We start from the raw sequence: 12,751 nt of genomic DNA, 5'->3' as shown, positions 1-12,751 counted from the left end.
ATCCTCTGTGCAGGTTGCCTGATAAACCTGCTGCCCACTTCACATCCTAACTCAGGTCCATGGCCAATGGGTTGGTATCAGGCAGACTCTAGTTCCTCTAACCCCTGCCCTGTAGGGCTTCCCTCACTGTGAGGCTCTTCCTCCTGATGCCAGGAGGACATTCAGCCCCAGGGCTGCCACAGAAGGGCAGAAGTTCCACGAGGTCCTTCCTTTTTATGCCACAGCTGAGCTGGGCCTAGAGAGGAAGCCCTGCCATATCCCATTTCTTCCATACACCCAGACAAGGCCAGTATGTCTGTGGCATACATGAAAATAAAAACAAATGTTAGTGCCTAAAAGAGACAGGGAGAGGGACCCCAGAATGAGAAAAGAGGAGGCATGGGAAGAAAGACAAAGAGAGACATGCCAGCCAGTACATGATAATATGATTTTAAAGAGAAGCTGCCACTAACCCAGGCTCATCCCCTGGCTGAGCATTTATTAAACTGAGCCACTCTGGAGAGTTCTGATTCTCATGAGTCTCGGGGGCTGTCTCCTGGAGGCCAGATCCTGGACTGTCCAGCACCCCTCATTGCCCCTCTCACATGGGGGCTGCTGTCTGTCAAGGGCCCTTTGCTCTGTCTTCTTTATTTCCAAATCAATATAGAGCTGACTACCTTCCATCTTCCCCTTGAAAATACCATCCCATTTCTCTCTAAAATGTTCTCCCCGTGCAAATGTCTCTATTTGATTTGTTGGGGGTTACTCTTCACATCCAAAGGTTAGGGACAAAGGGGCATCCAGACAACACTACACACCATTGACTATATGCAGTGTTGACTATATGTAGTGTTGACTATATCATTGACTCTATTGCTTTAGAGTTTCATTTTTGTTTTTCTCTGAAGTAATCTGAAATCGCAGTACATTTGGACTTCCATGAAACCCCTTTATGAAGCAGATATACAGTTATTTCAGGGCGAGAGGTAGTTAGATGTGTAACCTTTGTTCAAAATAATCCCTAAGGGACTTAGTGGAAGAGGTTGGTTTCAGGAAGCAAGGAGTGACTAGGAATTCATTGGGGCAATGGAAGTTAGCTCCCAAAAGACAAAGGAGCATGGGATGTCTGCAGGACCTGCGTGGGTCCTTAAAACCCACATTGCCTTTGGCAATGTCCTGCCAGCACCCCCTCCTCAACATTTTCTAGCCCATGGGAACTGCCTTAAGTGTACCATCCACAAGCCATCAAATCTTAGAAGAACAATCACCAGGGAGCAATAGAGTGGGCACTCGCCCCAAGCATCTTCACATGCAAAAGGTGGCCATATTGTCACATTGCCTCATGGTTCACTCAGTGGCCCAGTTTTGAAAACTTTATTTAGGAGAGCACATTAAGTCAAAGAGACATAGGAAAACCATTCTTTCCGCCCATCTTCTCAACTCATTACTCAGGCCGATTCTTTTATAAAAGTCCAGAGAGTAAGGTCCCATTACAATTGCTCTGTAGCCCTCCCATGAGTCATGTAGTTTGTAGACACTAGAAATTGAGCTAGCGTTTCAGTAGGCAGGGTGACCAGGGAGAAAGACTCTTGCTACTTTTCACAAACATAACTGAGATTCTCCTCCTCCTCCTCTAGTTCCTGCAATCCTTAGCCCCAGAAGCCAGTCAGGGCCTGACTCAACACTGAAACTCAGCTTCTGTTTGGCAGATGAGTTTGGCACATACTGCTTTGGTGAACAGCCCCAAGGGAGTACAGTTCCCAGAGTAACTGATACTTTCCACAGGCAAATCAGACTCATCTGCATGATTTTGATCCCAGAAAGCAATGTTCAAACAGGAGAAGCATGTCTTGCCCACCAGCTTGTGGCATGAAGGTCCCCAAGAAAACCCAGGCACAGTCAGGCCCAGGACAAAACAGCCAGTCTGCCAGAGTAAGGCAGATGGCTGGCGACTCCCCAGGACCTGGGCTGAGTGAGGTCATGCCCAGAAAGCCAGACCAGCCCTTTGGGACTCATTACCTTCGGAAAAGACTGTTCACACTGAGCCCCATCCAGGCTGCAGTCACCATGGCCATCAGCGTGGGAGTGCCACCGTCCTCAATCTTAGGGACTCCTTGGCCCAGCCACCCCTCATGCTTCCCACCTCTTGAGCCAAGGAAACCAGTTTTCGGGGGAACAGCAATGAGACCACCAACATTCCCGGGACAGAGCATCCAGAGCATCCATGAACTGTGCAGCCCCCCGAACCAGTAACCGCCCTACCAGCTGCTCCAGTACACACACCTGCACCCCAACCCCATTCTCTCCATCCCCATTTCAAATCATTGTCAAGTCATTGAAGAATGGCAGCTCCCTACCTGAGGGTGGCGCTCTCCCCCTGCCGGACCGTCACGTTGTCCATCGCTTTGGGGAAGGTGGCATCTCCGCTGCGCACGGGCACTCCTGTGGGTACAAGGAACAGCAGCCTGAGAGACACGACCACGAGGCACTTCCAGGGCAGGAACAGGTACCCACAGACCCCCATCCTCGGCAGCCACAACTTCCCAGAACGCCGGCAGCCGCTCGGCACACGCCCCCCAGGCGAGCACAGGAAGTGGGTGGGGTGGGGGCGCGAGCGCAGGGACGGAGCAGTGAACTAGCTGTGATCCAGAGGCGCGGGCAGGAGAAAAGCGCGCAGACTCCTGCGAGCCTAATAGTCCTGCCCCAAGCCCAGCCTCAGCGCTCCGGCCTCGGAGAACCAGTTTCCACGGAGGGCATTCAAGGAGGGGTTCCTCGGTGCTGCTTCGGCCGAGGAAGGTGGCCGAAAAGGGGAAAGTTCAAGGCAGGTGCAAAAGGTGTGGGCAGGTCTCAGGAGTCCCTTCTTCCCATTAACTGTTCAGACATGGCACTTTGGAGTGGAATAAGCACTTTGGTACCCGAAGCGGGACAGAGGGCGGGTTAGATCCGGCTAGGCAGAGGAGGTCTGCAATCGCTCAGTTCGAACAAGGGAAAATCCAACACTTTCTAAGTTTCAGAGGAAGAATTGCCCGCAGAATACAATCTGTAACAATGGCAGGGACGAAAAGTAGAACACGCAGGAGGCGGTAGGGGTGTGCGAGGAGAAGACGGCTGCGCGAGGATCCGGCCCCGGGGATCCTGCCGCAGCCTCCTAGGTCAACTTCCTCGGAGCCGAAATGCGCGCTGCAGCTGCCGCGATGTAGCGGGTCTCGGCTGGGGAAGTGGCCACGGTGGCGGCCAAGGCTGGAGCAGCCGGGCGGAAACGGACCGCGGCGGCCCCCTGCTCGCTCCCTCGCTCGCTCGCTGGGGAAAGCGAGGCGCAGCCGGCACCCGAGCCCCGCGGACGCCACGCTCAGCGGCCGCCCCCGGCCTCCGCGCCGCCTTCCTCCCGGGAGCAGCCCCAACGCGCACGGGCCCCGACCGCCGGGGTTGTCATGGCAGCAGCTCCATCACTGACCGCCACTTTCTCCGGTGTCGGTGTCGGGGCCGCGCGAGCTGGCGGACTGCGCGCTCATCTGGGCGGGCGGGCAGGCGTGGGGCGCAGGCGGGCGCCCACCTTAACCCCCGCCACGCCGAGCTGCGCCGCTGCACTGCACCAGCTGAGCCAAGGAATTTAACCACTGTCCGCCTTGAAACACTGTCACTTCCAAATTAAGAAGGCAAAGTTACCACGCAGCCTTCGTAAGCCCAGGACATCTTAATAAGGGTCACAAACTAATTAGGAAAGAAAAGCCCTGTGGCTTGCATACAGGCACCTTAAAATTATCAGATTAATTCCGTTAGCGCTTAGAGTGTCGGGAAGCTGTTTTAGAACAATCTCATTTTTATTCCATAGTCAATGCCCACACCACCAAGCCCCCGCCCATAAAAATTAGTTTAAAACACCAGAGACTCTACGCCACCATTCTAAACAGAGATCGTCCATGTACCAAACAAACGCAAAATCACAGAAGCCACTTAGTGTGTGAAACTGACAGTCGCATCAAAATCTTGATCAAGCTCTGACTTACATTCTTTGTCCTTGTTTTATGGATGTTAAGAGACGCTAGCTAGCCCTGCAGAAGTGCTCACCCAGATGAATGTGAGCCTCTTGCTTCATTCATGCACTGGACTCCCCAGTTTCCTGGGCTTCATGCTCTTGCAGAGCTGATTTCACCTTAATAGGTGTGTTTTTCAAATTTTTGAAGTCTAGGGGGAAACTGAATTCATCTCAGTTCCCATCACTTTCCCTCTGCAGATGCTGCAGGTCCCTGGGTACCTACGTTTCTATGTCTCCCTTAATTTCAGCTCTGATGGGATGTGGTGAATTCCCCTTCCAGGGCCTGGCTCCTGAGCAACAGGGAGGGAATACCCCAGCCTCCCAGCCTCCACAGCAAGGCTAACATTGCCACGCTGTCTTCCTGGGGATTCCAGACCTGAGCTCCATGCACTGACTCATACCCTCCCTGGGGACAGAGAGGAGGCAACAGTGGCTTTGTTTTTTCCCCTCAACGTTCTATCAAATCTAACCAGGAGGATAGATAGATAGATAGATAGATAGATAGATAGATAGATAGAATAGATATAGATATATAGATATAGATAAACTGTCAAATAACAAAAATATTCTTTCTCAAAAGCCAGCTAGCCAACACCAAAGAGCCAGAATCATTTTAAGGGTCTTAGTACCATGAAAGTCCACCACTTTCACGTAAGTAACGCGTGTGTTAGGATGGCACCAGCATTTCCCCTGTCACATTGCCCTCACTCTAACTACTTTAGATTGGTAGGGACCGAGGTCAGGTGTGTAGGGGTGGAAGCCAAACTCCGAGGCAGCAAAGAAAGACCGAGCAGGCTGACTCTTCTCTTCTGACAATTGCCCAGAAAGTGATCAGCCATGAAAAGCTGAGCAACTTTACATTGAAGGTCTCAATTAACCTATCATTAGACCCATTTTCCCCTACTCTCCTCTGGTGACTTTTTGATATTAAATCCTCACAGAGACTCACTTGCTACGTTTGGCTGCTGGGGACCATTTGATATATAGCACCCAAAAAAATCAATTGTCAACTTACAACCACAATGAAAGACTTTACTATCAGGGGCAAAAACGACATTTATGGGGAGCAGGAGAGTTTTGTTTATATTTTTGAAAGAGAAGGAGGAGAATTCCCCTATTTAGCACCAGTTCATTCTTGCAAGTCCCTATGTCATCTCCATTTTACAATGGAGAGTGGTAGAAATAGGAGATGGAGTGATTTCACCAAGTTAAGATATTATGCGATAACAGACTTACAGTATGATATTATCTTTCCTGGTGTTCAGTTTGCTGAATTTGGGGTTTTTCTCTCCCAAAAGCCAAAGGACTCTCCTCTAAGAATCCACCCATTTTAACTACTCCTGTTCTCCCTCCTCCACCAACCCCTCTTTGTAAATGTGTTCTCACTGCCTCATGTGGAATGAAGGCTGGCTGAGAGGAAGGAGAGGGACTTCCTCTGTCTTTGGAGCTGTTTCCCTGCAGCCAGAATGGCAGGGATGATTCCTTTCATGATTAATTCTAATCCTGGCTTTTGCATCTAATTCCCAGGTAGGTACAAATGAGCATTAGGTTTTGCATCTAGGAATGTGGATAATGACAACAACAGGCCTTCCCAAGGGGCCTACATACATGATTAACTCTACAGTAAAATACTTAGACATCCATTTAAGGTAGAAGATGCTCTATTAATACATTTTGCCTGCCACCAGTTTATTATTATGGCTGGGCAGAAAAATAATTCTTCCTCCGGGCTCTTTAAGATGTCCCATTTATACCAGTCTGCAAGCAGTTGATCTAAGACAGTCAGACCATCTTTTTCTCTGGCCATGAAGGGACAGTGTTGAGCTGCAGCATCCAAGCAGTCCCTGGAAGGAGAGCCAGCAGAGCTCGGGTGTTGCTCAGGATGAACAAAGAAAATCCACTCTCGCAACCTCATACTTGCTCCTTGAATCCAGGGATCCAAACTTTATTAAAAAATGCAAGTTTAGAAAGTGGAGAAAGATCAGAGGCCCTTACAATTAACAAGGCAGAATACTTCTTTCAAACCCTTTATTGAAGTGGTTTAAATAGGTGAAGATCAAAATCATATGTTAACTCCCTCCCCATCCCCTAATCACTAAATATAACCAACATTTAGTGGCTTATCGTCTCTCCTGTCTATTGCTTCATAAAAACTGCTGGATTTATTGTATTTTCTCCAACATATCCAAGTTAATGAAAAAGGGATGACAGTCAGAGCAATTTCATTATTTGTGTTCTTCATAGAAACCACTTCCCCTCTGCATCCTGGAAAGCAGATTCCTAATGAGCACCCACTTCCACCTTCTCCCTGTCTTCCTCTCCTTCCTCCCTTTCCCCCTGCATACACACATACTGTACACATAAATCAACTTGTCACAGCTTGTCTCTGTGCTGACAGCTGTAATTGCTTCAGGTTATAAAAATATCTATAGGACAATGCCTTTCAAACACACGCACATGCACACACACACATGTACACACTGCCTGAGCAAAAGAAAACAATCATATTCCCTTTAGTAATCCCGTGACTGCAAGGGAGAGGTGTGCAGGAGCCTGCCCTGCAGATGAGGGTGTGCTGGCAGGCAGGTGAGGGGACAGGGACACGGAGACTTCTGGCAGAGGCAGCGTCCACACACTACAGCGGGGCTGGAACGGGGAACGATTTCCAGTGAAAGGAAACCAGCTGTTGTCTGTGTTTGACTCTGCTACCTACAGCAAGCCTGGGTTAGCTAAAGAGCTGTGAATATTCTGCCCAGGAGCCCGAAAGAGGAGCACTAGCTTAAGAAATGCCAGTTTCTCTTCTCTAGAAAGGCTAAAGGCCCCCCTCTCCTGGTGGAGATTCCAAACTGGAGTGCAGGCAAGAAGATGACAAATGCAGGGCAGCATGGCACCAAATAGGTGTCTGAAGGTGGGCTCAGGAAAGGTGATGTCGCTCCGGGTCAAGAGACTCCTCCAGAGGCGTAGGGCAGGGCGGGGCTCGGGAAATATACATGTTATTTATTCTTCCTCCTATATGATTACAGGATCAAAATAAAATCGTGCAGCTGGGCTAGAGTCTAGCATACTAGGATTTCAAAAGGAAGAGCAAAAGAGGGAGAGGAGCCTCCACGGAGGAAAAAGGGGGCACTAATTAAATGGAGAAGGAGGATAGGAAGAAATAACAAAGGTTAGGCTATCTATACACTTCGGAAGCCATCAAACTTCGTAAGAGATGCATGAAGCACAGCGATGGCCAGTAGAACCTTTGGTCGGTAGACGCAAACGAAAAAGGAGCAGGGTGAATAATCAAAGCCAAAGCACGTTAAAAGCAAAAGCCACATGCTCAAAGGGGCACATCCCAAGAGCCAGAGGTCTGTGGGGAAGACTCTTTCCTCATCTTGATTTTAGTTCTTAATAAGACCCTGTATTCCTAGAGTCACAGAATGACACAGTCAGATGGAACCTTGGAAGATGAATAGTATCACACTCCCATTTTATAAATGGGGATTGAACCCCAGGACAGAGGGATAATTGCTATAGGGACTAAAGTTAATAACTGGTGGATCAGGACAAGAACTCAGGACTCCCACTCCTATCCAGTGCTCTTTACACTGCACCTACCAGGTAAGGACACTACCTAAGAGCTAAGTAGTAAAGTACCTCCTTCAGCTGCTATGCCTACAGGCAAGACAGAATTATAGAGGAAGTCAAGTCATTACTGCCCAGTATATCTCTGGGTATTCAATTATTCAACTGCACTCAGTGTTTTCAGTAAACTTTAATGAGTAGGGCTTGAGCTCCTTCTATGTACCAAGAACTGTTGAAAGTTAAGAGACACAAGATGGAAGGCATACCCCTGCCCTCAATTTGTTTACAGCACAGTGTTATTGGGCTTGTCAGGGATTTTATTTGTATATACATTCAGGACTGTTGAAGTTATAATGAGCTCATCCTCATGTTCACTGTAAGCCCAAGAACATTCTCGTTGCTGAGAAAAAAGAGCTGGGAAGTCCCTACTTTTTGGAAAAAAATTTCCCATTACACTTGTCCTGATATCCAGACACTGACCATGGTTTTCTGAGCTTCAGTTCGAGTGGTGTTAGGAGGGGAAGGGATGCTCCCAAAGATTTATAAATGCGGGGAAGAAGTTCATCACCTCAGCAAACAGGCAGTTGGTGCACAGTGAATGCCAGTTATGCACTGGATGGTGGATTTAAGCCATGGGTGAGAGGTACATATCAAAACCAATGTGGGGATTACGTACCCTTATAAAGCACACTGTGTAGTAGGAGAGGCCGATTTTAAGGAAGAATTTTATGAAACAGTTGCTGGTGACAATTACAAAAATCCCTATGAGGAGTAAATGGAAGAATGCATGTAACAGAAGGTTCTCATGGAATCTGGAAGGTCAGGGAAGGTTCTCCTAAGGAAATGACTTTAAACCAGGACTTCATAGTGAGAAGGAGATGAAGGGATGGGTGGTGTAAGCAAGGTCCTAGCTGCAGGCAGACAGGACAGAATCTTCACAGCCTGAGCCCGGAAGAAGCATGGACTGCCCTTCATGTTCACAGATGGTGCTCATTTAAAGGAAGGATGGGCATGTCTGCAGGGCTGTGTGTCTGACTGAAAACTCCCAGATGCTTCAACGTCACGTTCATGCATTCATCGATTCATTCAGTGCATATTTATTGATTAAGCATGAGCATGGGATTTGGACTCAGACGGACCAGAAGTCAAACGCTCATCTTCTCCATGACTAACTGGGTGGCCGTGGGGAAATAAGTTCCCCTTGTTTGATAAATAGTGGTGATCACGGTACCTACTGCACAGTTGGTGTGAGATGAAACGAGATGAGCGATGGGAAGAGTTGAGCAAGAGCCCCGCTACGAGGTGGGGGCAAAGCACAGCAGGTCCTGTGCCCTGGCCTGGGGCTGGGGTGGGGGGGGTCGGCCAGTGGAGGCACTTCCCTCATTCACAGGCGATGTAGGCGTGACATTCATCCGAAGAATCCAACCGCCTGCAGAGCATAGGCCAGAGAGCACCGTCTGTGTACACCTCCTGGCGGGTTTCATCCCAGAGACGGAACAAAAGCATCATGCTGGGATGTGGTCGGAGAGAGGAAGTGGATTAGCTTTCAAACCCGGACAGGAAGAGGGGTGACCCTCCGGCTCGCACCCCAGTGTGGCAACCCCAGTGTTCTCCAAGAGCACACAGGATATAGGCCTGTGGGAAAGAGCCTCTGCTGGAGAAACAGGAATAAGCTTTCTCTTTCCTGGGCAGCCGGGAACTTTTCTCAGTCATGTTCCCACAGTCACCAGAAAGGTAGCGAAACACACTGAAATAAAGAAAAGGCACCTGCATCTCATCATGCGGGAGCGCCACCCTCTGACCTCTTTCTGGTGAAGCCTTTAACCCTTCTTTGCTGCTGTGTGCTTGGTGGCTCGATCCAAAGGCTCCCCAAGTCTAGATGGTAGACTAGTTATTTGATAATAATATCCTGTGCCTGATTCTTCAACTCTACTGGTGCACATCCCAGGGCAGTGATCCGGGATCAGCCTGGTACCCTCTGTGGAAGGGGGCAAGGTTACATGCAAACATTTGTCTACATGCAAAAATAGACAGAATTCTAATGTTTTCAGGGTGCAGCCCAAGCAGAGTCAGCCGGTACCTTCTAATCTAGAAAGAGCTCTTTGTATGGCAAGTTCTCCATCCCCCAGTGTGGAGCTTAAAAGCCTCAATTTGCTGCCAGAGGAACGGCTCTTGCCTCTGTCCCTGCATGCTTTTCTTCCTAAACAATCACTTCTTACACATGTTTTTCTTTAATCCTTCTCTTCATTTTCTTTAGAGGTTTTACTCATTGTTCTCCAGCCAAGAGCTGCAGCAGCAGAAGTAAATTATAATGCGACAAGAATTTGCTCAATAACACATTTTACCTTTTGTCAGAAGTGACATTCCGTAAATATCATTTTTAAACCAGAAGGCCTTGATTCTAGTCTCAACTCCAGTCATCACGATGTCACCTGAGATAAGCCACTTGCTTTCTTTAATTTTTAGCTTCCTCATTTGTTAAGGGAACCATCCTTTTAAATGGACCTTTGGGAAGATCTCATGTTAATGCAGCGCAATGGGTTAATGAACTTTTGAAGTTTGAAAGAACTATTCTAGAATAAGATGACAGCTCAGTAGAGGGGCTGGAGGTCAAGGGCATTGCATCCAAGACTCAGGTCTTCCACTTCCTGGCTGTATGAAGCTGCCCAAGTCACTTTTGCCTTCCGTCGAAGGGAAGAGTTGGGATTAGATGACTGCCAAGGACCCTTCTTATGCGAGTGGTCTGTAGCTTTAATGCTTCTCAACACTTCTCTCAAAAGCTGTTTGTCCTTCTTATTCACTTATTAGTTCCCATCATGTCCTTCCTCTCTTCTCATTCACCAAGGTATCTACTTCAAAAGTCAGAAAAGTGCTATACAGAGTAATTAATGAGCCGTACTGGGTGTAAAGCAAGCTGGTGGAAGGGCCAGGAAGATTATAATTCTTCTGATAAAGGGTTTTGTTAAGAAAAAGAAAATCCCACAATGCAACCAGCAATGTTAATCTTCAATAAATATGCTCTTAATATTTAACTGGCATTTATTTAAACTTACAGTAAGTGTCCTATTAAATCTAAATTAATTGCCCATTTGGGAATCTTCCCCTAAAGCCTAGCTGGAACATGGCTGTCTAGATCATAGTCTATGATAGGCATTCAGCCATAAAGAGAATATTTAAGCCATCCTTTAAGACTAGACTGTTAGAATACCATGCTTTGAAAGGCCTTAGAGGTCACCTGGACTAGTGAGTTTTATACCCTGTGTCTTTTGACTTCTTGGGGGCCTATTCTTCTCAACTATTCATGAAGGGTCTATAGTGTGTTCCTCATAACTATCTTTCTTCCTCCTATTTTTTAAAAAATATTTTAATGGTTCTCTCTCTCTTTTTCTCTCTCTCTCTTCCCCTCTTCCCCTGTTTCTGGTAGTGGTATTTTTTCCCACTGGACTTTGTATTTTAGACTCAGTCAGCTGTGTTTTTGTCTCAGTCACTCCTGAATTTCTTAGCGGAGCCATTTTAACACACAGGAAATTCTGTATACACAGAGAGATGCTTATGCATAGACGTAGAGAGTGTTTTATTTGTCACAAATAACATTTTATAATAGCAGTTGTATATAAAAGACTAAGAGCTGTGAAATAGCCTGAGTCACGCTGCTTTATAAGGGGCAGTGAGGGTGTAATTGGGTAGAACTGATCTTTGCTATCCCTGAAATCAATCAATATTTTTTATTATGAATGTGGCCCTGGCTGAACTTCTGGGATGTTATTTTGCTATGATTATAACACATTTATGACATTTCCATATTGCACACAGACTCGGGCACACACATGCCCACAGACACATGCACACACTCACCCACTGGTTTCATCCAATTAATTTAGTAGTAAAACATGTGGATTAAAGATAAACACCCAACCAGATGGGTTAGTGTTCAAGCTGAGTTAATTTCCCTCAAGAAAGAGGAACTGGTTTACCTTAAGAATGCTAAAGGTTTTGGCCCCTGAGTTAGATTTATAAATATTCACTGTTTGCCTTGCAGGGCCTGGAGAGGGGGTGGTACTCAGAGGAATGGAGCCGGAGAGGAGAATGATCAGGGGGGCTTACGAGGGCATAGGGGGACAGGACGGTATGCCACACATGTTTCTGAGGACTAAACATGTTTCCCACCATTTGTTTGTGGAAGGCTTGCATCACCCTGCCTATAGGGCCCATGGTTCTTTGTATTTCTGACTAAGCTAATACATAAACCATCCCACTTCCCGTTTTGCCTTACTACGATCACTGTCAAGGTAGACTAAAGACACCACACAGTCCTTACCGTGTCTTTTAAAAAAATCTTTTGTATTCAGAGCTCTTTATTCTTTATTTTGTTGAACCTTAGAAATTCAAGAAATAATTGAACACATTTCTATATACTTGTGCATTATCCTGGCTTTTATCTTATCTGTTCATCTTTACTCATTACCATTAATAGTTCAGGGCCTTTCACAAGGAAGCAGAGAGGGCTGTAGTTAGAACATCACATCCCTTCTAACCTGGGAGTTGATATGGGTTTTCCCTTCTGTAAAGGAATGATTTCCCTAAACCCTTTGTACACGTTCTTTATCTAGTTTACCAAAAAGCTACAAACGGCGCTGCAGGTAGTGAGGAAGTCAGAGCAATTTGTAAGTGGCTTGGGAGCATGGACTTAAATGCTCCTCAGGTAGCTTTAAACCTGGGGGGTGGGGAGAGAACAGGGAAAATGTTATGAGTGCACATGTGCATAAGTGACAACATGTGGAAGTAATTTACCTAGGCATTCACAACAGTTTTGACAATGTGTCAGGGTCAAAGATGCCTTTTTTTCAAAGGTAGGGAATTAGTTTAAAGCTAAGACACAAATCAGGGCTAGATTGACATGTTTCTATATGGAGAAGGATTAATACTGGCCTCCCTAAAGGAGAGTTGCTGGGACAAAGCAAATGTAATATTTTTATCAATGATCTGTCAAAGGGAATGCATAGAGAACTCTCCCAAATTTGCAGAAACATTAAGTTTCCTTAACTAATTAAATCTTCAGTTGACATGGATGAGCTTCAAATAATCCATAAAGTTATGAGATCATGTGAAGAAGTGAGTAAATGCAATATAACATATTTCAGGAAAAATCATCTGAAGTGTGCTTCTGGG

General features: G+C 46.8%; 1 protein-coding gene across 6 annotated transcripts in view; it reads right to left on the bottom strand.

Annotated features, from left to right (window-relative positions):
- NTM (neurotrimin) overlaps positions 1-12,751 on the bottom strand; it is a 941,188-nt gene that overhangs the window by 408,421 nt on the left and 520,016 nt on the right. For all 6 annotated transcript variants that reach the window (XM_090291030.1, XM_090291029.1, XM_090291032.1 and 3 more), the window contains exon 2: positions 2,337-2,421. In XM_090291030.1, coding sequence (XP_090147156.1) covers positions 2,337-2,421 — 85 coding nt within the window. The remainder of the gene's footprint in view (positions 1-2,336; positions 2,422-12,751) is intronic.

Source organism: Furipterus horrens, unplaced genomic scaffold (assembly GCF_987537825.1).
Source record: "Furipterus horrens unplaced genomic scaffold, mFurHor1.1.pri manual_scaffold_11, whole genome shotgun sequence".
NCBI lineage: Eukaryota > Metazoa > Chordata > Mammalia > Chiroptera > Furipteridae > Furipterus > Furipterus horrens.
Note: the sequence above shows the minus strand (reverse complement) of the source record. Positions and strands in the feature narration are given on the sequence as shown.